This window comes from Mauremys reevesii, linkage group 27, assembly GCF_016161935.1.
Source record: "Mauremys reevesii isolate NIE-2019 linkage group 27, ASM1616193v1, whole genome shotgun sequence".
Classification (NCBI taxonomy): domain Eukaryota; kingdom Metazoa; phylum Chordata; order Testudines; family Geoemydidae; genus Mauremys; species Mauremys reevesii.
Genome location: NC_052649.1, coordinates 1,111,356 through 1,138,339, shown reverse-complemented (window position 1 = coordinate 1,138,339; position 26,984 = coordinate 1,111,356). Strand labels below are relative to the sequence as shown.

General features: G+C 42.6%; 1 protein-coding gene across 23 annotated transcripts in view; it reads right to left on the bottom strand.

Annotated features, from left to right (window-relative positions):
* TANC2 (tetratricopeptide repeat, ankyrin repeat and coiled-coil containing 2) overlaps window positions 1-26,984 on the bottom strand; it is a 631,662-nt gene that overhangs the window by 46,747 nt on the left and 557,931 nt on the right. For all 23 annotated transcript variants that reach the window (XM_039516554.1, XM_039516557.1, XM_039516556.1 and 20 more), the window contains 2 exons: window positions 25,524-26,131; window positions 1,469-1,577 (listed from right to left, as the gene is read on the bottom strand). In XM_039516554.1, the coding sequence (XP_039372488.1) occupies window positions 1,469-1,577; window positions 25,524-26,131 (717 nt within the window). The remainder of the gene's footprint in view (window positions 1-1,468; window positions 1,578-25,523; window positions 26,132-26,984) is intronic.

Genomic DNA, 26,984 nt, shown 5'->3' with positions numbered 1-26,984 from the left:
CTCATTCACTTAATGAAACGTGAGGTTTATTTAGATTTTGAAATCCTGCCATTTTCTCCATTATAAAGTGTAAAATGATAAAGACTAGGATCCAAATTCAGCTTTGGCACTGACGTTAATAGGAACTGACCCCATTAATGTCAGGGCTGAATCTGGAGCTACTTATGTATGTTAAAATCTGAAAATTATACGCTGATTGGGATTCTTCACTTTACCTCAAACTTCCCCATAATCTCAAATGCGGCAGACCTGCCATTACACATGATCATTAATATAGCCAGTGGAATTAAATAAAGAGATCTATCAGGATGTTAATAAGGCCTGGTGAGATACCGAAACTATCCTGTTGCTCTAAAAAATATTGGCAAAGTGGGTGCTGAAGTTTAAGCACCTGAATGAGTGCCCTGATTCTCTGATGTGCTGAGTACCAACAGCTCCCATTAATTTTAAGAAATGATTTATTGTCTCTGTAGTAGTTACAGTTACCTAACCAATTCCGATGCTGATTGGTGAACATTCTTTGGGCCTGAAGATATGACTCCAGTTGTGGGTCAAACTTGAATCGTAACTAGTGACCCTTGGGTCACTCTTTGTGTGGAGGGTAAAAATGGACCATTAAGGAGCAGTAACTAGACATTTTTTAATGTGCTCAGCTCTGCAGAAACATGCACTCACTGGTAGATCATAAACAAACTATACCTGACTCATACATTGAGACGTCCAGATTAAGAACAAAGCATTTTACAAAGAAGGGACCTCATCCAATATTACACACAAGGAGACAGAAGAAGAAATTTGACCAAGGGCAGTGGCAGAGGCAGGAATAACATCCAGGTCTCCTGACACCCTGTCTCATGCCCTCTCCACTTATGGTTCTGTCACTTTTAACATTAAGAAAGTTTCAGAAGAGCTGTGGGGGCCCAAAATGAAAACCTGGGTAACAAGGACGGCATTGCATTCTGTGAACGGAATTCCAACCCTTGTCTCTGGCAAAATGTTAAGCCCAGTCAAAATTGCAATGCCATTTATTTGTAAGTCGGGGGCAGAAGAACTTGGCGAGGAGCATTTTAAGCTGCTGTTCAGTGTGTGGTGGTTTGACAAAACAAGATGTTATCAGATTTTAATTCCCCTCCCTTAGAATCAAGGCAGATTTCCCCAACTTTCTGGCCCTTCAGAATTCCTCATGTCCTCACCAGTTCTCAAACGCTAACTTTCTTCATGTGTTTTGGAGGCCTGAAGCAATGACACTTCTTACAGCCCCACTGCAACAAGAACAGACCTTACATAGTGGGTACTGCAGTGTGGTTGCAGCCGTGTTGGTCCCAGGAAAGCTTGTCTCTCTCACCAACAGAAGTTGGGCCAATAAAAGATACCACCTCACCCACCATGTCTCTCTGATAGTGGGTATGGACAGACTATGTGCGTCAGGGAAGAGGATGGTGTGAGCTTTTCCTTGAATTCTTGTTACCTTAAAAATGTGTGCTTTGAGAATGTGATGTCCCAGCTCAATAGTCTGTTGTCGGTTTAGCTTCCCATCCTGACGAGAAAACCAGAAGGCAAGCAGCGTGTGGCCACTCCTAGGAACAAGAATAAAAAAAAGTTAGTATTCGAAGAATCCCATTTCATTTTTAAATCCCAGGGGTCCTCCTTGGGGTTGGTGTCATTCAACATCATCAATCTTACGTGCTGCCTTACAAGGGAGACCTAGGCTATCAGTCTCACTCAACCTACTTCCCCAGCGAATGACTTCTCAGAGCCACATGCCTGTAGGATGCAAGCTGAAGAATAGGCACTTAACTGGTTGTAAATTCTGGCCAAACAACTTCTGGACATTTGGCTGAGTCCCTCTAATGAGGATGTAACTCTGCATACTTCTCAATGGTACCCCATTATAATGGATCTCACTTATTTTAGACCCAATTGCTTGATGATTTCTTACTTTAATTCCTTGACATAAGAATTGTTGGGTCATGAAGTTGAGGCTAGAAAAATGTTTCTGTTAAGGAAGAGAGGCATGGATCTCATTTCAAGATTCTTCTGCAGATACAGCATCTGGTGTTCTCTCTCTCTCCTTTTGGGTCTCTGTCAACTCATTTTAAATTGTGGGGATGGTTAGAAAAGTGACTACATATAAACGGTACCTGCTCAGGGCTTGTCTACATGGAGAAATCAACCAGAATTGCTATTCACATCCTACCTAAAATAGACAAGCCCTTATTCTTCAGATCTCCTAGGTGCGTGTGTTTTCTGAGTCATATTTGCTGGCTTCATGGACAAAGTAATATTTTACAACAGTACTTTTTTACTCCCGTTAGCCTTGCAGAGCCAACCCAGCTTGGGAGAATGAACTGGACTAATTCTGATTTGTATACCATGGCATAAACTAATCGCAGGGCTTTTATTACTGGTGAGTGTATAGGACTTAAGAACTATGTTTGATTTACAGATTCTGGGGGGATTACCAGGATTGGAGGTTAGAAAATACAGTTTTTACTTGTAATGTGAACAGGTATGAACTATAATCGGTGAGATACAACAATTATAGAACCTTACGGTGCCATTTTAAAATCACTTTACAGAGAAAAACTGTGATTGAAGGGACACCATCAGCTTGACTTTTTGAAAGTGAAACATTTTAATAAAATCCAGTTTCAGAAAGAAATTTTTAAAGAATCAGCCAGATTCTTCATTCTGTTATATCTTCCTAACACTGTTGTAATTCCACTCTGATGTAAGACAATATTACAAGGGTTTTTAAACTTTCCTGTTGATATTTACAGAGATGGTTTCAGCAAGAGAGAAGCTAATTAATTGACGGGAAAGTGAAAGTGGATGGAGTGCTGTGAAATACATAAAGTAAACTGGAAAAAAGAGAGGAAAATGTATTTAATTAACTTTCAGTTCTAGTGATCTTAGGTGTAATTTGTAACCATAACACACGCACACATTTCCATCTGAAAATTTTGATATTTTAAATTGACAATGACCCTTTAAAGATTAAGGACCTGATTCTCTTCTGCTGTGAGCTCTCTATAGTCATCTAACACCAGTGCAAAGCAGGTATAAAACATAACCAGATCAGAATGACAGAATTCTACATCCACTCTGCACTGGTGAAAGTGACAGCACAAGATGTAAAGCAGAGAAGGATCAGGCCCCAGAGAATGTTCCATACTTGGACTTATGTGGCCTGAGAACAGTGTCTCCTTGTAAAAGAATTTCTTGTTTTTGTAAGAAGTGCTTCTCCTGACAGCAACACCCCTTTCTCATTCTACATTTAAATATACTGTATGTTTAAAAGGAAAAAAAACCCAACAACAACAAACAGATTCACGTGAAGGAACACTTTGAGAAGCAGAGTTACAAAAAGCCGTGCCAGGATTAATGTATAAGCAGCCCAGATACAGTGACCTCCCAGGCTTTTTGAGTGCCAGCTTGGCAATCTTCTCCATCATTCAACAATATCAGAAAAATAAACAAACACTGTTGGAACTGTCCTCTTTGTTGTACTCCACAGTGAAAAACACATGTGAGAAGAGAGAGAATTGTCTGTAATTTCCCCTTGACACTACAGATAAGGAACAAAGGCATGTGTATTGCATTATTTTGCTTTTCTAAGACCTTGGAAGCCTCAGGGACTTTTTAAACCAATTTCTTTTCTGGAACCAATGTAGCTGTACATTTAAAAAAACAACACTCCCCCCTCCCCCAAGCTAACATGATGTGACTTGTCGCTTTAATAGGGTTTTTAAGGATAGCGCATGCTACTATCCCATTAGTACCTTATCAAATGGAAAAACTAATATGCCAGTGCTTAGAATGATCTAAATGCAACTGAGTAATCTAGACGAGAGGATCAATGTTTCCACAATGCTAGGGCTTATCAGCATGTCTAAATCCAAAGAATGATAATCCTTAGACACAGCACTTTCTAAAAGGGAAACCACGACCTGTCATTTTGTTTAAGCGTAGCACGAAAGTGAAGGATTTTGTAAACCAGGGCCTGGTATGCAGCAAGCTTCTCACACACAGCCCTGCCAGAACCTTAATTCTGACAGGTAATAGAGAGACTGATGATTATTTGCCAGATTGTAGGATGGTTTTAAAATATGGAGACATGACCATTAGCAGAGGGGTGCAGGAACAATTTTTATAGTGGGGGGCTGAGAGTCATTGAACCAAACTGTAAAGCCTGTATATGATGGAAACCGCTTCAAGCCAGGGATGCGGCAGCCCCCAGCACCAGCACCAATCCATTAGCAGAATAGGATGAACAACAAAACACATTTTCAACCATTTTCCTTAAAAGGCAAGACTTAAACCCTTTTCTCTGTGGGTCAAAGGTCAGAGCATTAAACTTACACATAATTCTATTGTACCTCCCCCCAAAATGCAATGAATGTAAAGGTACAACATCAACTTAACTATCACTCTGCCATCTGAAATTTTTGTACCCACTATTGTTACAAGGAATGCTTAAGATGACTAGAACTGAAAAGGATTCCAGAGAAAATATATTTATTTCTGTTTATTCAGTTTATGTATTTTGTTTATTTGGCAGCATTTTGCGTATAGTCAGTTTCACCGCTGTCCATGTGTAAGTGTGTAGTTTAATCAGTAACTTCCCTGTTTGTGTGAGTCTTTCATACAGCAGAGATGGACAGAAAATCATGTACAAAATGGGATTGGGAACGTGACTGGAAAACCATGAAAAACGGCAGGGGGAGTTTGAAGTGGTTGTATCACCTGAAGCTACTTTAGGATTCTTCTTTTTTTTTTTTTTTTTTTTTAAATTGACCAGATTTTCAGTCAGTGGTGTCCCTTTAAAGAAGATAATCTCGCAAATGTAATATTCACAGTAGTGGTGGTCTTCCGAAATACACTGATCAAAACTGTAAAGGAGGAGCATTACTGATGATTAGCCTTCAGTAGTGCCCATAAAGAGACAGAGGAAAGAAAATGGATTTAAAAGGAAACAGACACTGTGATGTACTGCTTGAGTTTTGTAGGATGCAGCTGCAACTCAAGCAGTACAGCAAAACTCCTTATTACTGTTAGTTTAATACACCAAGGACATCTAATGACTAACCTGATTACACCGCTTATCTGCTGGGCAATGTCCTGTACATTTACCTCAACTAAAAGGATGGTGATTTGAGTCTACTAAGAGAACTCAGCTCTGGGCCTTATGTCTGGTCTTATGCACTGGAATGGAAATAAGGCACTCCGAAGCTTTACACTGGGCTCGGATTTTGTTTCCATACGTGGGCCTGTCAGCCTCAATTTTCCCATCTGTGAAACAAAGCTAATAATGCTCACACTTGCCTACTGCACAGAGGTGATTGAAGAATAGTCAGAAAATGTTTGGAAAGAGCTTTGAACCCAAAGCTCTCTATATTACGGGTAGGTATTATAGGCACCAATAATGTGGCTGGGTCCATGTACCAGAAGATAAGGTGCAATTCTTAACCCATGCAGCCCCAGGCAGCAGGTAGTTCCTAATTGCTTTCCAGCTGCGGCTGGTAGAATATATGTGTATGTATAATATGTCTGTGTGCATGGTTTGGGCTGTTGTTATGAATAAGGCATGCACGAACTATTTCAGAATAAAGGCTAGAATTCATGAGCAACGTGTTACCTCTGCAATATTTCTTATACCTAAAAGCAGCGGCTTTGGGCTTGCTGATAAATATCTGCAGTCACTTGTTCTGTCAATGATAATTGCACACTAAAATTGATTCTAACAGCAGTGTCTTTTTTAAAAACACAACACAGAATGACAGTAGTGATTTCTACATCAAGGAGCCCAGTGAAATGATTTGCTTTGAATTTCACCACAGCAGAGGTTTATCCTCAGTGGGTTTCTATTTTTAATGTAAGTTTTTGTGTGTGAAAAATTAATAGTGCTGTCAGCTCCGTTATCAAAGCTTTTGTTCACTCTCCTAGGTGGTATGTGTCACCGCATGCTAACGCTGCACAGTTCATCACGGAATATTCCCATACCGACATATACATATTCTAGAGACAATGGTCTTGATCCTGCAAGTTCTGGCACAATGTAAGATATGCACAAGACTGTTGCTGTCAGGGCTAATACAAGGGAGGGTTACATGTGGAGACTGGAAAAGTTGAGTATGAGGCATAGCCCTCCAGACTGATCAGGGTAGCCCCTGTGTGCCTGCTCCCCAACCAACCAGAATGCAAGATATGAAAGGGCCGGAGCACAGGCAGAAAAAGGGAAGTTACTTCCCTTACTGTAACTGGATTTCTTTTAGAAATAGTCGGAAAATCTGTATTCCACTGCAGGTATGCATGGGCTCCAAGTGACTGAGACCTGAGAATTTTTGCAATTGGTGTCTGTCAGTCTGCGTCTACACCCTGCTCTCTTCATGCGCTGCTCTGAAGGTATATGCTTTGAACAGGGGGTTGGACTAAATGACCTCCTGAGGTCTCTTCCAACCCTAATCTTCTTTGATCCTATAAGGGGTGGTGCGGACCAACTGCCTCTCCAGTTTCTTCTCTACTGTTAATCCAGACATGATCGAAGCAGAGGGGAAGGGGAAAGCGAAGCTGAATACAGATAGGAACCACACATCTCAAAGAACTCGAGGTACAATAAGGGAAGCAACTTCCCTTTCTTCTTTGAGTGCTGGTCCCTATGTGTATTCCGCTGTGGGTGACTGACAAGAATACTGTGAGAAGAGGAGGGTCTGGCTGCTTGTAGAACCTCTATCCCAAAAGATGTGTCAGCAGAGGAGACTTGGACCAAGGTGTAATGTCTTGTGGATGGAGCTCCACGTTGCTCCCTTGCAAATAAGAAGCAGGGATACCTTGTGCAGTGAGGCTACTGAGGCTCCTTGTGCTCTTGTAGAGCGATCCTGTACTCTGTGTGGGAGAGCAGACATGAAACAAAGTCGGATATAGCCAGAGATCCACTTGGAGAGTTTCTGGGAGGAAATAGCTTGTCCTCAGACTCATTCCGCTATGGCAACAAACAATCTACCTGACTTTCGGTTGTTTTGTTCTCTTCAGGTAAAATATCAATGCTTATCACATGTCCCGGGCACACTGCTCATCACACGTCATGGGCATGAAGCCTCCACTCCTCCCTGGAACCATGAAGCTTTGGGAAGAATGCAGGCAAGTGGATAATCTGATTTATGTGAAATTTTGAAACTACCTTAGGGGTGAATTTTAGGTGCAGTTGTAGAGAGACCTTCTCTTTATGGAATATTGCGTATGGTGGGTATGCTATTAGGGCTGCAAGTTCACCTACCCTTCTGGTCAAGGAAATGGCAACGAGAAAGGCATCCTTCATTGACAGGTGAGACATCAAACATGTAGCTAGGAGTTGGAAGGGTGGCTTAGTGGGTGCTAAAAGACCTAAATCAAGGTCCCAGTGATGGGTTGGCTTTGATACTTTTGGAAAGGTTCTGATTAAACCTTTCAGGAACCTAGTAGTTACTGGGTGAATAAAGACAGAGTAGCTGTCCTTTGGTGGGTGACATGTACTGACTGTCGCCAAGTGGACCCGCAGAAAGCTAAGGGAAAGACACATCATCTTGAGGGTAAGGAGGTTATCGAAGATACCAGGACTACTTGGTATCTCTGGAGACATATGACTGCCGGTCCCAGATAGAGAAATGCTTCTGTAACATATGCTTGCTTAGTGTGGTACTCTGTCGCCACTCTAGTTGTACCCAGCTCATCCAGAGATTAATGAGTCTGCTACAGGCTTAGCTAAGAGTCAAGTGGTTTTTTGCTCATGCAGTAGAGGCTGACGCACTAAGCTTCAGAGGTCCCAGGTTCAATCTTGCCCACTGATGACTGGGGTCTGTTGGTGTTACACTTCCACTTGGCAAGATAATGTTATCTGGTGGAGTCCTTGCTGCTGTCATTAATAACGGCTTGCACAGCTCCGGGACAGGAATGTTCTAGATGTGACGACCATTCAAGCTGTGATATGAAGAGCATCCAGATTGGGATGACTGAGCTTGCCGTTCTCTTGAGCCAAGAGCTCTGACAAGGATTGAATGCTGATGGGCAGCGGGGTTGACATTCACGAAAGACTTGGGAACCAGAACTATCTGGGCCATTTGGGTGCAACAATGATGGCTTGCGCTCTGTCTTGTCAAATTTTCCAAATAACCCCAGGATAGCTGCAGGATGGGAGGAAAGGCACAGTTCAAGTGGCCTATCCAAGGGAGTAGGAGAGCATCGCTTCTGGAGTGCTGGCCTTGAGCTCCATTGGAGCAGTATGTCTTGCATTTCCTGCCAATGTACGCTATACTTTCCTTGCCAGTTTCACTATGGCTTCATTCACAGGGAGTGTTATCCAGCTTGATCCCTTGGGTTGTGGGCTGTCCAGGAGCTTATGTCGCGTGTCCTGGAGATCTAGAGCTCTTCTGCTACTCTCCATAGCAGCTCTTGGAATTGGCTGTGGTTGTCCAAAGGAGATGGTGAATCTGGAGCAACAGCGTCATTGGGAGAGGAGGAAAATATCCCTGTCGGTAACAATGGATCTGGCTTGTATTCTCCCTCTTCAAATCAGGAGGAAATTCTGATTGCTCTCTAGGAGGGGAGAGGTAATATGACTCCCTATTAAATTGTAAAGACCCTGGGTGTTATATGCACAGGTCCTAGGGCCCGAACAGTGCTGTCATAAGGAGTTAAAGGTGAGTTCCAGAGGTCCCCAAAGCATGGGGTACCACGGGTCCAAGGGTGGGTGTCCAGGTTTGGGTGGACGAAATTGGTTCCAGGCAGCTCGCAATGTCCGGTTTGGATTGATCTCCCTGAGTGGAGGTGATGACTGTTCCTCTGGTACTTCTGACTCCCCCAATGATGAGAAAGTTGGATCTGGGTCAGTTGATGGTGCTATCAGTTCTGCTGAAGAAAAACCACATTTAGTAGATGGGATGGAGGATGGACTTCTTTTCCCATACACTGTGTCTCCTGACAAGGTCAAAATATCCCCGGTGAGGATTGGTTCTGACAAAAGGGAAGATTGCAGATCCAGGAGAACAAAGATGTCCTCCACAGGTGTGTACATCTCCATTCTTCCCGGGGTGCATAGGGTCCTATCTTCCTCTCCCGTCAGAGTTGAAGTGGAAAGGCTCTTTGCTGGTGAATCCATCTGGGGTCCGTGGGGATACTGCTCTTCATTGATACCGGTGGTTCTCAGTCCCTTGACCTGGATGGTGCCACAGACAGCGTTGCTGCTGGTGCAGTGTCTGGTATTGGCAGAGCCTTGCTCCTGTGTACGTTCTTTATCATGGTCCTGGGGCTTAGGATGTGCCTACGCGGGCACGAAGATTTGTCTGCTTGGAAGACAGAGTTGGGGAGGAATCTGTCCTCTTTGGAGTGGATTTAGATAGGGATCTGCTCTTCAGGCCATTAAGGTTCTTAACTACATGCTCCCCTGTCAAGCCTCCCTCCTGCCAGAAGGCAGGAGTGACTTGGTGGTTGTGTAGCAACATTCTTATTAACTGAGGATTGGGTTTCCCCGGGCTCCCCATCCTGCTCATAATTTTTTACTTTGTACAACACTCCACACCTGCTCTGGACAGGATCAAACTCTGTATGCGTGAAAAGTGCAAGACTGCTTTTCTGCAGAGAGCACCTAACTCTCTCAGGACAGCATGGCTCAATGTCTGATCGGGGGGAGAGTAAACATAGTGCTCCCAGGGTTGGGGGAATGGGAAGTGGCAAAGGAGAAAGAAAAGTAGACCAAAGACAGATAAAACAGATACTGGCAAGTGCAGGACTGAATCATTTGGCCCAAAGAAAGGAAACAAAATTAAACCAAATGGTTGGAATAAGTCTTCTTAATCACTCTGCTTATGGCCCCCTTGATGGCACTCGATTGATGCTCTGACGGTCCACTTCAATCACAATGAAAACTCATGATCTTATACTCGGAGTAACATGTGTGATGTATTTTGCCCAATGGACCTGGAATATTATTTCTATATATACACATTTGAATCCCCATGTATATCTGTCTTTCTGATATGTCTCCTTTGAATTCTTGATATTATATCAATGCTGCATAAGGTACAGCAAGACTTCAGTATGGGAATGCACCTACAAACTAATCACATTCCATCCTTTTGTTTCACGTCTCATCTTCTATTTTCAGCAGTAGGTTAAGCTGGCCCTGAAGAGTTCACACACACACTGGAATTTCTGCATGCCTTAGAATTCTTGAATCTGTTTAACAGTGACACCTGCTGGCTGAGAAGAAACAATATCAGCAGAAGTGGAAAGGGAAATTATTTCATTGTTATATTGGTGCACAGAGCTGGAGAAATTACAGAAATTGCCAGGGCAGCGTAAAGGGCCTTAGTTTAAATGAGAATGAGGCCCACAGTTTGTATACACAGAGAAGAACGTTATTTAAGGGGAAAGATAAGAATTAGATTCCTCTAGAAATGCTAAAATAAACACATTTACAAATATTAATTAAAAAAAATTAATAAGGATCAATCATACAAAAATTACTGGGCCTAACTGGGTAACTGATCTTGTTTGGTGCTTTGATGCTAAATCCATGGTACGCCCACATCTTGAATACTGCGTGCAGATGTGGTCGCCCCATCTCAAAAAAGATAGATTGGAATTGGAAAAGGTTCAGAAAAGGGCAACAAAAATGAGTAAGGGTATGGAATGGCTTCCGTATGAGGAGAGATTAATAAGACTGGGACTTTTCAGCTTGGAAAAGAGACGGCTAAGGGGAGATATGATTGAGGGCTATAAAATCATGACTGGTATAGAGAAAGTAGATAAGGACGTGTTGTTTACTACTTCTCATAACACAAGAACTAGGGATCACCAAATGAAATTAATAGGCAGCAGGTTTAAAACAAACAAAAGGAAGTATTGTTTCACACAATGCACAGTCAACCTGTGGAACTCCTTGTCAGAGGATGTTGTGAAGGCCAAGACCATAACAGGGTTCAAAAAAGAACTACATAAATTCATGGAGGACAGGTCCATCAATGGCTATTAGCCAGGATGTGCAGGAATGGTGTCCCTAGCCTCTGTTTGCCAGAAGCTGGGAATGGGTGACAGGGGATGGATCACTTGATGATTCCCGGTTCTGTTCATTCCCTCTGGGGCACCCGACACTGTCCACTGTCAGAAGACAGGACACAGGGCTAGATGGACCTTTGGTCTGACCCAGTAGGGCCATTCTTATGTTCTTGTGTTTGAAGATTTTACAAATCAGTATTAGGATTGCCCCATACCATGTTGTCGTATCAGCGCCATCTGATAGGGGTGAGGTGTGACTGTGTCAAACTTTTCTCTCCACAGTTCCATTTTAAGGGGAAAAAAATCTTGGGCTTCCATTACAATGTTTCACCATAAGAGAAAACTACATCACCGCATAAACAAATCAGCTTGGGGTAGGTTTCTTCTCTGCGCTTTCACCATTGGAGTTCACCAGGGTTCACATGCAGATTGAGGGCACCAATGAACATGAACTGGGTGGTTCTATTCGTAGTCCCTAGTGAACATGGATTCAAATCACAAAAGCCTCACATAATTCACCCCGGGTGAGGCCCAAAAGTGAAACGCAAGGGCACTGACTGTCAGAGAACTGAATATCACAATTCACATGCTATTAGTTATTTGATATTCAAGCACATCCCTACAGTCAATCATTCATTATCCACAGCACATACAAAAAGCAAACTAAAGTGTTAATTTTGACCTACCAAGCCCTGCATGGGTTGTGCCCTGGCTTCCTTACGGAGATCCACTTCTGTTATTCACTTTCCCGGCAGTTAAAATCAACTAGCAGATTCCAGTTAACACTCTGAACGTTGCCAGGCTGGTCACAGTGTTTTCAGGATGAGGGAGGAACTCACTTTCTCTGTTGGTCCAAAAAAGCCTAGGATTTGGGCGAGGAGTTGTTTTTTGTTTTTACTCTTTCGAGGCATGTAGCAAACCCAGTTTATTCAGCTATTTCCTGAGTACCTTGTCTGGAGGGGATGAGTCTCTCTTGTGAGTTGGGGGAACACTTTTTTTTTTTCCAGTTGATTTGTCAACTTCATTACATCACGTAGCAATACAAAAGAATTACAGGAAGAACTGCTTTCTTCTAACACTGAACATCACTAGATTAAGGAAAGCCGTATTATCCCTAAAGCTACTCCTCCATCTCTTCCTTCCTGCTTGAGTAGGTATCTTCTGCCTACTACACTCTTTGCCCACAGACATATCCTCACATTTAAAATTCCAGTTTTGTGATTTTAAAATAATTCTCAATGTGCCCAAAGATTACAATGGACGATGAAGATAAAGAGCTAATGGGCCTGATTCTCTTTTATGCAAAGACACCTTTCTCTCACTCAGGCCAAGTAAAGGGGATTTAAAAGAGGTGTAAATTACACTAACTCCCACTTTAAGGCACCGTTACACCAAGGCCCCTTTACACAACTCTGGCAGTGTAAGTGTGCATCAGGCACAACAGATTTTCTTTGTGCTCTGTAAATTCCAAGCTCCCTGATTTACATCCAAGTTGCCTTTCTTGCAGCTAATTAGATGAAAACCTTCCAAAATACAGACAGTTGACACTGGGCCCAGTGAATCTGCTTTTCCAGGAGACTCGTGTTCATATTTTATTCAGAGCTCCACAGTGTGCTTTATTAGAACTGCAGTGCACACAGTGCTTCCTGTCCCAGCAAAGACAAGTGTCTCCTTTTCTACTGGAGAGCGCTGGAAAGTCTCTCTTAAAAGAAAGTCTGCTAAGACAATTTGAGAAAATGTCTCTTGAAAAACAAAAATGCTCTAAGGCAATGTCCTACCCAGCACACACACAGAGCACAAAGGTTCACCACTCACGGTGGACATTTTTGAAGGATCATTTGATCACTGAAGTTAACTGATTGAATTTTGCACCAATGATTTATTTCATGTACCAGTCAGGGATGCTCATATGGTAAATTTGAGTGAGGGTGGGCGAGTGTGCGTCTAGTGCTGGGAGATTTTGTACTGATTTGTGTGGGTGGCAAATGAGGTAAGGAGCTGTCTGTGTTTGGGGTTATTGTGTGTTCTGGTTGTATTGTTGTGTCTAGGCGGTTGTGCTATCGAGTTGTGTTGGTGGGGAACAAAGGGTGGTTGTGTTGACTTGTGTTTGGGGAGGCTGCGCTTTGGGATTCTGTGTTGTGTAATTTATAAAGTCAAAATGGCTAAGAACTTAAAAGTCCATGTTCCCCCCAGTTTGTACAGAGGGCTGTCCCCCTGGCTGGAGGCACAACCACCTCTTTGTTACCCTGCACAGCTGTTAGTCCCACCTTCTGATCAGCTGTCACATTCCAACTACCACAGAACCTTTGGACTCCAACACTCCATCTGGTTCTCGCAGACAGTATGAAGGAAGGTGGGCAAATGTGTGTGTAGGGCTGGGAGAGTTGTGTCAATTTGTGTGGGGGTTATTGTGTGCTGGGAGATTTGTGCTGATTCCTGCAGGTGGCGAATGACAGGTGGATGCTGTGGTGAGGCGCTGTGTGTGTTTGGGGCTATTGTGTGTGCTGGTTGTGTTACTGTGTGGGTGGGTTTGAAGAACTGTGGCAGCTGGGCCAAGTAATCCACCATCTGTGCAGTCTCCCTCATATAATCAATGACATTGTTGCATGTAAATTAGCTGTAGAATAAGGGTGAGGACTGACTGAGTTACTCGGACGTTATAATGATGTAGGACATTTGGCCTGGCACAGGAACATGCCTTACTGTTACTGTACACCACCTGGGTGTAATTAAAATGGCTGAGAATTTAAAAATTGTATAGCAACAGGTCACAAACCCTGTGATGATTCAACCTGGTGATATTCTGAATCAAAAGAGCTTTCAACTATGCCTGTAGCTGTCTCCATCACTTCACACTGACTCAACAGACATTCTAGGCTTCAGAACGACAATCCTGAAATTTTATTATAGAGATTAACTGTGAACTGATATAGAGTTCATTAAACTTAATGCAAGAAATAACACAGGCAAAATAGGAAATGCACCTATATGTGCAATATTACACCCTATGGAATAAAACACTGATCAGCTTAGGTTGCAAAGCAGGAGAATTCAAAATCTTTGTAATTTTATGTCACTACAGGTTCTATTCTTATTTGTATGAATATCCCACAATTTGTGGACTCAGTCTCTTTCAAAGCTAGTTGATTCAATGATACCTTGGAGCAGTAAAATCTGCAGCAAAGAATGGTTTCATCGATTACGCCATGCAGAAATGAACAAAGGTGCCCTCAACCACAGAAGTCACTTAGAAATCTAAAAGTAATTGAAGATCCAGAAGAAGTGTGACAAGATTGCACATTTCTTTGGGAAAGGGCAGGCGCATTCCCTAATTCTGGGGCAAGATACCTACCCTGTCATGTTCTTTGGTCGCTTTCCTCAGCCAACTAAAATCAAATCACCTTCTCTAGACTGTCATTTATATCATTATTATTACAATAATTTTGTTGTGTTGCAGTAGAGTCAAGGGATTTCAATTGTAGGCCAGGACCACATTGTTCTAGGTACTAAACACACAAACAAAAGTCAGTCCCTGAGACTAAGGATAGATGGGACCATTATGATCATCTCGTCTGATTATCTGCATAACACAGGCCAGAGAATTTCACCCAGTGATTTCTGTATCAAGTTTAATTTGTGGTTTAACTGGAGAACATCTTTTAGAAAGACATCCAATCTTAACTGAAAGCCTTAACAAAGACCCTATCTCAGCCAAACAGATATAATTTTTGATGAATACAAGACACAGGATTGTACATAGGATCTGTATATTGGTGCTATCATAGCCCAGTCTGTTTCACTATCACCCAATGGCTTGACATGTATACTGATCAGGAGAAATGGCAAAACAGAAAACTGTGGAATCCCATAGAAGAGAGCCCAAGGGGTAACTGCCCAATGCCACACTCTGGGACTTCTTTAAAAGGCAGGAATGGAATCATTCAGACCAGGAGCGGCTCTACGAATTCCGCCGCCCCAAGCAGGGCGGCGCGCTGCGCCGCTCGCGCTGCCGGGCGCCGGTCCCGCGCCTCCGCGGGACCTCCCGCAGACGTGCCGCTGGTCCCGCGCCTACGGTGGAGCTTCCGCAGGCATGCCTGCGGGAGGTCCACACGAGCCGCGGGACCAGCGCACCCACCGCAGTCATGCCTGCGGGAGGTCCGGTCGTCCCGCGGCTCCGTTGGACCTCCCGCAGGCATGACTGCGGAAGGTCCGCCGGACCCGCCTGCCGCCCTCCTGTTAAAATGCCGCCCCACGCACGCGCTTGGCGCGCTGGGGTCTGGAGCCGTCCCTGATTCTGACACAGACTGGTCTACTCTGCAAGGGTCTGTAGTCAAATCAACAAAATTTTGTGATCAAAGGTTTCTGATGGATGTAATAAAATCAGCAAGGTCATTTGACCCTTGTCTCTTACTAGGAGGTGAACGGTTACCAATAAAACCACCACAGATGTATCCACATGAAGGCTAAAATCTAGGTCAAGGACAGAGACAGGATCAAAGAAATCTGACTCTCAAATTGTCTTGGGACCACATTCACAATCTTCTCCAGAAAGGGCAGGTCAGAAAAAGAATGGTACCTAGCAAGATCTTCACATTTCGAGAGACAGTTTACTGTACATGTGCCTGACAACCCCCTCATTTGGCGGAAGTTGGCACCCTAGCCTCCTTTAACAGGCATTAACAATCTCTACCGACATTATGATTCATGATAGAAAGTTACCCAGTTTTTTCCAGTCTCTTTGATCAGCAGTCATCTCACTGTTGCAAATCAGTTGAAACTCTGAAATTCTGCTAATGATCCTGATGTAATATTCGTATTTCTCAAGGTTTCTTTTTTAATATTCTATTTGCACTGGTGACATTGTGCCCGTATTTTATTATGTACAGTAGAGTACATGCCTCAGATTACACTAAACATGTGGCTGTCCCAGAGAAGCAGAACATCTCTAGTTTATCCAGGATAATGTAGATGAATTCTCATCAAGAACTCATTCAGGGGAACATCTGCACTGAACTGCCTGAAATAATGGCAGATAACAGAAGCAGCCAAGGGAAGCATCATGGATGGAATTGGGAAATCTATGGCCACCTGTTAGATTTAAAGGCAACAAAAGGTATTAACTATTTTTTTTTAAAAAAAGGATTTGAAGGGACTGTTTTAATATGAGTTTTGAAAAAATGAATCTCTGTTAGCAAAGAAGAAATTCTTATGTCCTAGATTAGTTTATAAGCATTTCAGCTGACTCACCGGCTGTTAAGAATGGATTACTTTGTATTTTAAGTAAATAAGTGTTTCCTTAAAACAGTGTGAAAAGAAATCTCAGGAATACTTAAGAAATATATGTGATAGATAAGATAAGACAGATAGATAGAGTAACTATAGATAGAGTAACTAAGCCTTCTCTAAATTAAGCACTCCAATTATCTTGGATTTAAAATATATTTAGCACCTTAACCTGCTGGATATGTTGGGCCTGATTGGGAGTAGTCAGCTAAAAATTCCTTAGAGTAATCAACATAAAGTGCTACCATTTGGGAGAGACCAGTGGACTAACTAGATTGGGTTGAGCAGCAGGGGTATTGTAAATGAGTTGGTCCATGTGCCCTCTTGTGACCGGGGTGCCCTTTATTCTCCCTCTACAGAGACTCCACACACTTGTTCCTTCAAATGTTGCTTGTCCCTTATTGGGGTAAGGGTTTATTCAGACATATAAACTCAAAAGAAAAACGCAAAGTCCCGAAATCTGTCCTGAGGTATGGCTCTTACCTCACAGCCTGGGTGTGACAAGGGGTTCCTTCATAGTCCTCTTTCTAAATGAGTTATTTGGGTGTGACCCACCCTGGAGTTTGGCTTGCAGCTGTCCTGCTCTGAGCTGACTCCCCTGTACACTTCCCAGAATCAGCCCTCTCTAACAACTGCTTCAGCTTTCTTACAAGGAACCAGTTATTTGAGGTTCCCTACCTGTGCTAGGGGTCTCTAGTTAGCTCATTTAGCAAGCCTGGTCCAGGCTTCAAGTCTCCTGCAAGCAGCTCCTTCACTTCCTCTGCTCTCTCGCCGTTATCCACAGTGCATGTTGTTTTACTACACACCTGATCAATAAAACTAGCTGGAGTCGAAGTACTTTGATCGCAGACCACAATGAAAGGCCATTTGAAAAAAGTGTGGCCCCGAACAGTTTTAGAACAACCAGAAACTTTTTGGAGAGCCACTGGCAGAGAACATGGGTCAGGATTCAGCCTGTTCTAACCACGGTGGAGTGCAAAGGACTCACGAAACTCCTGGTGCAGCAAAGCACCAAGCAGATGCTTTGATGTCAATGGAACTACTTGTGTACTTAAAGTTAAGCACATGCTTAAGTATTTCGCTGGACCAGGGCCTGAGGGAGGAGGCTTGGAGGGAAATAAAGGTGGTGGAGAAATGAGAAGCAGCAAACTAGATGTACGGTTTAGCTGATTAAAATGTGACCTTTACCGTATATAAAACACACAAACAGCACTGTATCCATCAGTGTTTGGGCTGCATCTATCACAAGCTGGTAACAGTGAGCTACTCTATTCATGGTAAAGTCTTTTTCTGGTGGCTGCAATTATTTGGGATCTCCATGTTATTAATCACGGTTTAGAATCTGCCTGGGTGGCATTTCCCATCTTCCGTTCAGACTGACACTGGGGCTGCAGCCCTGCCCAGCTCTTTCAGTTCAAAAATGCATTTCAGAGCTTCATTAAAAGAGCAGACCCACCACCTGAGACCAAGTTCAAGCATCACCTTTCTTCTTTCACATTTTCCATCTGTGTCACAGGTGTATTTAGTCCAACGCTTTCACTCTAATTATTATTACAACACGAGCTTATACTGCCCTCAACAGTCCCTGCTACATCTGCCACCCCGGTTAGTTGCATTTTTTTTATCCTGTCTTGATTCTGTACTTCTGAATGTGATTGAACAGAATCACTCAGGGAACAGTGGCATTTCTTTATGACTGTCTACAGGGTTACTTACACAAGGTAATGGTCCTATGTTCATTTTGTCAAGCTGTGATAAATTCCCTCACTATTTTTATAGCTATTACACTGAAAGTAGTGGAGTAAGAGGGCCCTATTTATTGCGGGCAGACTTCTGGGATGCCTAACAGTACTATTCCCAATGAGGGCAGCACACCAAACTTACTATGCTTTGGTACAGGTAATATTTGCCAGTTTAATTCACTGAAGGACTTGTGATGAATTCTCATGTGTTGTGGCCCAACGTCTGGAACCTAAGCTTGTCCCCATTTTATCCTGATGAAGAAATGGGATATTGCAATGAAAATATCCCAGCTTATTACATTTATTATACCAGGAGTACCACAGAGCCCCAAACTACCACTCCTGTCCACTTGTACCAGCATTTCGCCTGTGTGAAGCCTGTGCACAATGCTAGCATTCTGATCGGATAGCATTTTGTACCCACCCTACATCGGCTGTGTGCAGGTGAAAATGACTGCACAGAGTGCTAGCTAGGGGAGAATCTGACCTCATGTCTTTTTATCTGTGGGGTACGGCACCCAGCACCCCTTTGGGCACTGTAAAATACCGGTAACTAACCACAACACCATGTCCCTGGTGTCTGTGTCCCAGTGAGCTGAGTGCCTGGGTGTATATACGTAATTGGGGAGCACAGAGAGCACACTAGTGCTGAAAGTGTTGGCTAAAATAAGACAGAACCAAGACATTTCATTTCTTGAGCTAAGTCTGTGATTAATGTATTTGATTTCTTGCGTGAATGTGCCTTAACAAACGGGTCTGCAGCCACTAAAACATAAAAAGAATCATAATGACAGGGAGTGGTACGTTTTATCTGTATTGATCAAAAAATAATTGGGGTTTCAAACAGAATGGGATATACAGCATGGAGAGAGGTACTATACGGGAGAACTAATTTTCTTACTAGCAAACAGATTAATTGGGGAAGAAAACAGAAGTAGGGGTATTGAGCTATGAAGGAAAGAGATACAGTTTCATAGATGAAAACAGAAAATGGCACAGTACTGGAGTCCACTAAGGGCCAGATTTTCAGAAGAGCCCAGCTCCCATTTAGGCTCCTAAAGAAGTGGTGCTCAGCACCCAGCAGCTCCCTTTGGAAACAATGGCTGCTTCTGAAACGGCCACTTCATTTCAGTACCTAAATGAGAGCTGTTGGATGTGAGCATTTTTGAAATCTGGACCGGAGAAAAAGAGAGAGAGAGAGAGAGAGTATATGTGTATATATGTACAGTATACACACAAGGTGTGTTTTTTTATATACATACACGCATGTGCACAAGGGATTAAAAAAATTCTTGTTAAAACTGTAATTTTTCTCTTCATCAAACTGAAATGGCATTTTCACCTCCCTGACTAAAATCCATCAAACACACAAACAAAACCACCTTAAGGTTTGTCCCCTTTACCACATCAGCCAATTATAAAGAAGAATGTATTGCTTAGAGACTTCAGGGACTCTCAGGTTACTGAAAATAGAAGAATAAATGCATTCAACAATTAAACGTATCTCCACGACAACAAACCAACATCTGCAATTTGAAGCGAAATTTAGACAATTAAAAAAAGCCAGCGCGTAACACAAGAAAGCAGCAGCATTTTAAGTTGTCTGCAGTACTGAGGTGTAAATGAATTTGTATACAAGAAGTTTGCTGGATAATATATAGAAACAGTAGCTGCTTGAACTGTGATTAGTTAAGAGCTCCATCTGCAGCATGATTCTGTGGAGACGTAGGGAGAGAAAAAGGAATGTAAAATACCTAGGCTGTATGATATTATAAGGTAATTCCACTGGAAACCATGGCAACTCGAGATACTGTTTTATAGCTTCACACATTCGGTTTAGATTGCTACTGAACACTAATTCCTACAAGATGTTATTACCAAGCTACCTTTACTTAGAGTTTTGAAGGCTGATATGAACTGACTTGATTCTGCAAAGGTGAAACAAAGAGGACTAGTATCTCTCATTAATTTTTATAGAGCTATCCTGGGGTATTAGCCAGAAGTCTCCTATTAATATTAATGGGCAGTAGCTGTATGCCTAATTCTCTGTGTACTGAAGGGAAATTTACTGCAAAAGATTTATTCCTCTGCATTGTGTTCTAAACAAGACTCCAGTGGCCTGATTTTCAAAGATACTGAGTGCCTGCAGCTCCTTTTATCTTCAAGTGCTCAGCACCTCTGAGAATATGACTGCAGATGTCCAAGAACTCCGCGATAAAGCCGTAAGTCTGAGGGTCTTAGGAGGATAGAGCTGCATCCTCATTTAGTAAAAATGCACAGTGCACAGCAGGCCATTTTTCCTAAGACATTTTTAATGAATGACATTCTGCTCCCTCAGATTAGTACCTCTCTTCCGCACTTCTTATCTCGGAGGGTGAAAGGAGAGTGACAGTTCCCCTAAAAGACACACCACACACTTAAAATGTTCACTTTTAAAACAGAAACTCGCATTGCTAAAAACAACTCCAGGTGGGATAAACTTTTCTTGACACAGTGAGGGAGAAAAAGTGACATTGCCTCATTTCTGTAGATACGGAGCATTTCTCATTATATGTATTCATGGGCCAAGCTTAATGAATACAAATGCAGCTGAGATTTCCTAACTCTGCTTGGCCTATACAACATAGTAGTTACTGGAAGGAGGTAACACTTTCCATCATACATCAATTTACTCCCTTCTGGGGATCTCACTGTACAGGAGCAAAGCTGTGACCTCTGTAATTTTCACTATTTTTAATCTGAACAGATATACTATGAGAGCATTTTATTATGAGATGAAAGCAGAACCAGGCTGCTGCATTCACAAACTAGGCATGTGCGTAGGGCCTAAATATGTGTGGGGGATGGGGGAGGGTGGATTTTATTTTATTTTAACCGATTCATGAACTGAAAGAGCTTCACTCACTTGAGCAAGTGGCATTGTGACTGGAACGTGTCATGGCTGGGCGCGGCTGGGCCAAATTTGTGTGGTGTTGCAACCCCTTGTGCCAGGTTGCAACACTGCTCACTCAGGTGAGGGAAGTTTCCCGCATCAGCGGATGAGTGGGCAGAGACCGTCTTCACACACAGCTGAAGCTCTCTTTGCCATTCCCAACGGAGCCAAGGGGAGAGGGTGCCACTGGTTAAAGAAACTGCTTCCTTCTCTAACAGCAGCAAGTGAACAGGCGGGGATGGGAATTTACTGCCATGGCGTGTATGAGAGGGAACATCACTGAAGTGTATTTTCCCCTTCTCTCCATGGACCAGCTGTCTGATGGTATTCATAGTCCAAAGTAGGGGCCCAGAAGTGTCTGTTTGCTTAGGGCCCAGTCATGGGTTAATCCAGCCCTGGGTGAAGGCCCAAATGCTCCCTTACCCTAAACACCTCTTTACCCAGCTCCAGTGGGATAACTGTGTATGGGGGAGCGTTCTCGGACCAGCACAGAGCTGGAATGATGACCCTAGGTCAGTCTCCTCCCAGGAGCGTTCTCGGACCAGCACAGAGCTGGAATGATGACCCTAGGTCAGTCTCCTCCCAGGCTTGGGGGGTGTCAGGAGAAATAGGGAATGTCGCCAGCTATTCTACACTGGAGCAATGACCCGTAGAGAGAGATTACAAGATTGGGCAATTCAGTGCAGGGGCCAGAACCAGAATTAAGGGGATGCAAAGGAAGCTACCAGCCTACCTTGTCCCTTCCTTACCTTTGCTGAGATCAACACAGGCAAAGAAAAAAGGAGACTCTAGTTGAAAGACGCTGAACATGTTTGATGTGGCTTAACAGGCAGACAAGGAGTAAGGAGACCTGGGCTCTACATTTGACTCCCAGTGCTTTGCTGACTTCAACTCTCTGAGCCTCAGTTTTCCCCCATCTATAACAGAGATAACGGCACCTTCCTTCCTAATGATGGGAAATGCTTTGAAACTATTGCAGGAAAGGTTCTAAAATAAAAGTCTATGCAAAAAATGCCTTGGCATTAGAGCAATGTTTAGGTCCAGAAGTGCAGAGGTAATGACAAATGCACAATGATAAGTTTGCCCCCCTTGTGCATAAACCTTTAAAAATGGTCTCTCTGTCTATAGTTTTATATTATTTGTCAAATAATACAACTGGCTAACAGTGCTACACTGACAGTCTGCAGAAGTCATTACTGGTTCCAATGCTGGTTAAAATATCAGGCAAGAGCTTTTCTTGTGTCCTATTATTAAACAGTCAGCGCCGAGGGGCTCCCTTGTGGGAGAATCTAGAATGATAGTGTTTCCCTTCAATGCCAATTAGCCTTTGCTTTGGTTAGAAAACTCACGCTGAGCATTCAGGGAAGAAGGCGCTAGCAGCACAACAGGCTAAAACAAAAATCTGGAGGGCAGGCGGTTTGTTGCTTGACTGTATGTAGCTAGAAGAGCATGTGTTAAATTTGAGTACAATACTTAGCCTTTTTGTTTGTTTTTCCTTTTCTGTGCTGCTGAGAGGATGGGACAATGGATGTTCCAGTCTTATTAATGGAAGGAAAAAGACCATCCCAGCTGCAGTGCTGCTGACCCAGGTCCCATTATCTCAATTTCCTCCATAACATCCTCCAAATCTGTTCACTTCTGTCAGGGAAAGTCAATTAAGAGCTGTTTCACATGGTCACACTTCAGTTTCAAAGCTATTCTCCTGAGAGAATCAGCCTCAGCAACCACTATCTCTACAGTAGCTCTCTGCAAAGTCAACAAGCCTAGGTTTAGCTGCTTGTTTCTGAAATTCAGTACAAGGGAACTAAACGGTGCTTCACACAGCTTCCACACCTTTTCAATTCCCATTTTACTGGGGGAAAAATCAAGCTCACTGTGAGCAAACAAAATGCAAGCAAATTTTCACACACTTGTCCTATTATTAGTCAAATCAGTGGCACGCTGTGCTCCCATTAAGGTAGTGAAAATACACGGTGATTTTTCATCTTAATTGTTGATGAGGGCTTACCTAGCTCTGAGCTCAACATTCAACATCAGCTCTACCCAAGAGCGGGACAGGAAGACGTACATCACACAATAGCTAACTCTCCGGGACTCTATCTACTGATGACTGAGATATACCGTATTTTATTACCTGCCATGAATACAAGTACCTTTCTCAGACCTGAAGAAGAGCGCGGTGTAGCCCAAAAGCCTGTCTGTTTCACCAACACAAGTGGGTCCAATGAAACATATTACCTCACCCATGTTCTCTCTCTCTCTATCAGGATATGATACAATTAGCACACATGATGCATTTGAGGTTTTTAATAGTCCTTCAGTAGGTATGGACTTACTCTCTAGGCACAGGAACCAGTATTACTTATTGCTTCTGTTTCAGTCCAGAGTGCTTCATCTTTGCCTCTGGCAAAAATTACTGTAAGCGAGAGAAGCCTGGCTAGCTCTGGTCTAGGATTTCATATTTGCAAAAGGTTTTTTCCTCCCCCGTTACAGTGATTTATGGCTTCACCTGTTTAAGATAGTAAATTCGGGACTAAACTGATGCCTGAAAGCCCACAGAAACGAATCTCTCAGTATTACAGGCTGTCTGAGCTCTGAATGGCAAGTTCTGTGACGCGGGAAGGTTGGAACAATGTAGGAATTGGTTTCCCCTCACTATACGAGTAGTAATTAACTTCATGACACCACACCTGTCAGGCACCTGTACTCAAGGTCAGGGAAGGTCCAATAACTGAGATGATCATCATCATTACAGTAGAGGGATTCAAAGCTCCAGATGACGTGTGCTAGTTGTGAAGCCTGTGCAAAACATTCACACTGTGCATAATGGTTACGAAACTGCATGAAACCTGAACCTCAGCCCAAACTGTTTCTTACCTTCACAGTGTACCATGGCTGATTTATGATTTCATGCTAAAACCATGTGAAATTTCTGGCTGTGCATGGTTTCAGTGCACAGCCTGGTGAAACAGCAGTTTTGATTGAGTTTTGCTTTGAGTTGGAGAGTTCATTCAAACTTGGAGCTCAAAAGGGACATTCAGAAGGCATAAACCCATGTGGACCAAAACTAAGGAGAAGGATGTTCTTGGGATCCTGAGAATCAAAACTGCTCACATTTACACAGCTTTACAAAGGTGCCTAATTACTACGGCACATACACAGTGTAAAAAAAATTGATGCCTAATCCATCAGATGTGCTCTGGTTAACTTTACTTTATTTGGGTAGAGAAGGAAGAAAATGGTTTTTATTTTCATGCAAAATGTATGCTGTGACTAGTTATCAACAGCAAGTATCAAAGCTTGCACCTAAACCCCTGGTTTTGTCCCATCTGTGATAAAACAGTAAAGTAATTAGTAGCTAGTGCATTAGAGATTCACATCTTAGTTGATGAAATGTGTACATCCAGTCAAAAATTACTATGGTCAGAAAGCAGCTGGGCTAAACACAAGTGGATATTAGGAAGAATGTTTCCAGTACAGCAGGCTAGGATTAAAAATAAATGAGAGACATGCATTTAAATGGCTTTGCAAATAGCAGACAACTATGGTGAAAGCCATGATGGGAAAAGCATTGCATGGTGAGAAGTATCTAATGACTCTGAGGAAAGATATAACATGTAAATAATTAACACTGATATAAAGATAGCTGCAGAGAGGTGGAAGATGCATTGCAAAGACTAAGTAAACAGGAGAGCTGTGCAGAAATCTACTAAAGCAGCCAGGATTTCCACTCGGAGCAGCTGTATGTTATTTTTTCTACTAAATCCTGTTTACCAAGAAGCTCCATATCTGAGGTGGTAAATATATTCTTTACCCTGACACTGATAACAGCAACAACTTGCTTTAATGAGGTGAATGGCTGTCACCTTGGCTGAATATTCAGTTTCAGCAGATACTATCACTATGTGCTGACTGCAGGTTCAAGGAGATGCATTGCAGGGGCTCAGAATATGAATGACTTTCCCAATTTTTATATATATGTTTCAGGGAATGGGCTAATATAAGTGAAACTAGAACTGTTGGGATGGACAACTAAAATGATGAAGACAACACCTGTACCCCATCTGAGGTTGAAAGATAGAAGATACATTTTTAATAGTGTAGTAGTATTCTCATGCTATCAGTGCATTTAAACAGACTACAAAGTCTAATAGTGTTTTGATATAACTTATGTTCACAATAGCTATGCCAGGAACACAATAATAATTTATCCGATGGTCATTGTGTCCTCTAAACACGAATTCACACTCCAAAAACACAGTGAGGCCTGATTCTGCATTCAGAAGTCATTCAGTGGGAGTTCCATGAACAGAATGGCTTTTGAATCGGGCTCATTGTATATAGATGTGTATATGTTGTTTGATTTTCATCTCTTTATCATCTATCCCAGACAGATTATATGCCTTTGCAGACGTGATGGACTAGAGTCTCCCATTTAGTCTGTACTGTATTTATCCATATTAAATCCCATGAGACAAGATTATTAGGATGAGCAAGAGTGAAATGCTGCAGACATTTTTACATCAATTACTTACCGAGGGTCACAAAGAAACTTGGTCTTTTCTCCTTCCTCTCTCCAGATAAGCCATTCTCGAAAAGACGGATGAACAAACATTCGTGTCATGTCTCTACGCTTGATAAGAAACATGGAGAGGTTCTCCATCCTCTGCTGAAAGTCATCCCATTCCAGTGTGCCCTCAATGCTACCAGCATTAATGGCCTGAAAAATATGTTCATCTGTTAATGGATGCAGAGAGGCCACTGCCACATTCAAGAGAGGCATAACCCGATCAAAGGAAGACTGTGTTGGGAACTTCATATTGCACTGCAATAGGTAAACCTCTGAGAGAGAGACGGGGACTACTTTATAGCTGGAGCTCTTCAGTACCAGGTAGCCCTTCTCTATGAGATCAAAAGTGAGCTTTAGGTATAGATAGGAGCCTTGGCTCAAGGTCTTGAGGTGAGAACTGAGTTTGCCAAATGTAGTGTTGTCCATTTTGCCATTAAGGGAGATGTTGTTCTGGATCTCAGAGCTGCTGTGTATTCGATGAAGGATATATGCCTGGAGGTCCTGATCTATGGCTTCGTTCTCTTCCAGTCTATCCAAAAAAATCCTATGGAAGGGCAACAACTTAATTATTTCCTGGAAGAAAAGAAAAGAAATTATTCATGTTGGAAGTGCTTATTATTAATAAAGATAAACATCTGTATTTCATCAGCACCTAGAGAGGTGTTGGGCAAATACCTAAGATGACATGGTCCATGCCCCACAGATCTTAAAATCTAAAAAGCACTGTAGCGGGTTTCTTTGTGAAACTAGGCGGCTGAAGTAAAACTGATGAAAGTTTTTCCTAACACACCTGCCCAGGAAAGGGGTTGGAGTATTCACAAAGAGCAGTGCCCTTTAAAATTATAGTCCCATCCCCACCAGCTATCGGACATGCCATCAGCTCTCTTCTGTGTCATGAAGATGTCCAGGTTAGGGCATCACCTGTGGACAGCCAAAGCTGGTGGGGTCCAGGACTCTAGGCCTCTCATTGAAACAGATCGCTTAGCACATCTCAAAGAGTGCTGAGTGCAGTAGTCTTCAGCATCATACCACAATTGATTAAATAGAAGGTTATTAATAGATATCTCCTAGCTTCGTCCCATTTAAGAGAGAATACACGACTAAACTCCCATTCGTAATAGTACAGTCTCACAGACTTTGGGCCTGGTCTTGCAAACACTCTGATGGTGAGTAGTCCTCTCTCATGTGAATGGTCTGAAATTAATGGAACTACTTGTTGAGCAAGGATTATTGACATGAGTAAAGGGTGCAGGATCAGACTCTTGTTCTGTAACAGTATCCAGAGAAAGAGTCTGGAGGACATAAAGCAATCTGAATTCATTACAAAAAGACTTAAATGAGGTAACTTCAAAAAGATCAATAATTAAATCTATATGACACTAGTTAAGATTTTCAATAAGAAAACCCACTATGACAAAAATCCAGT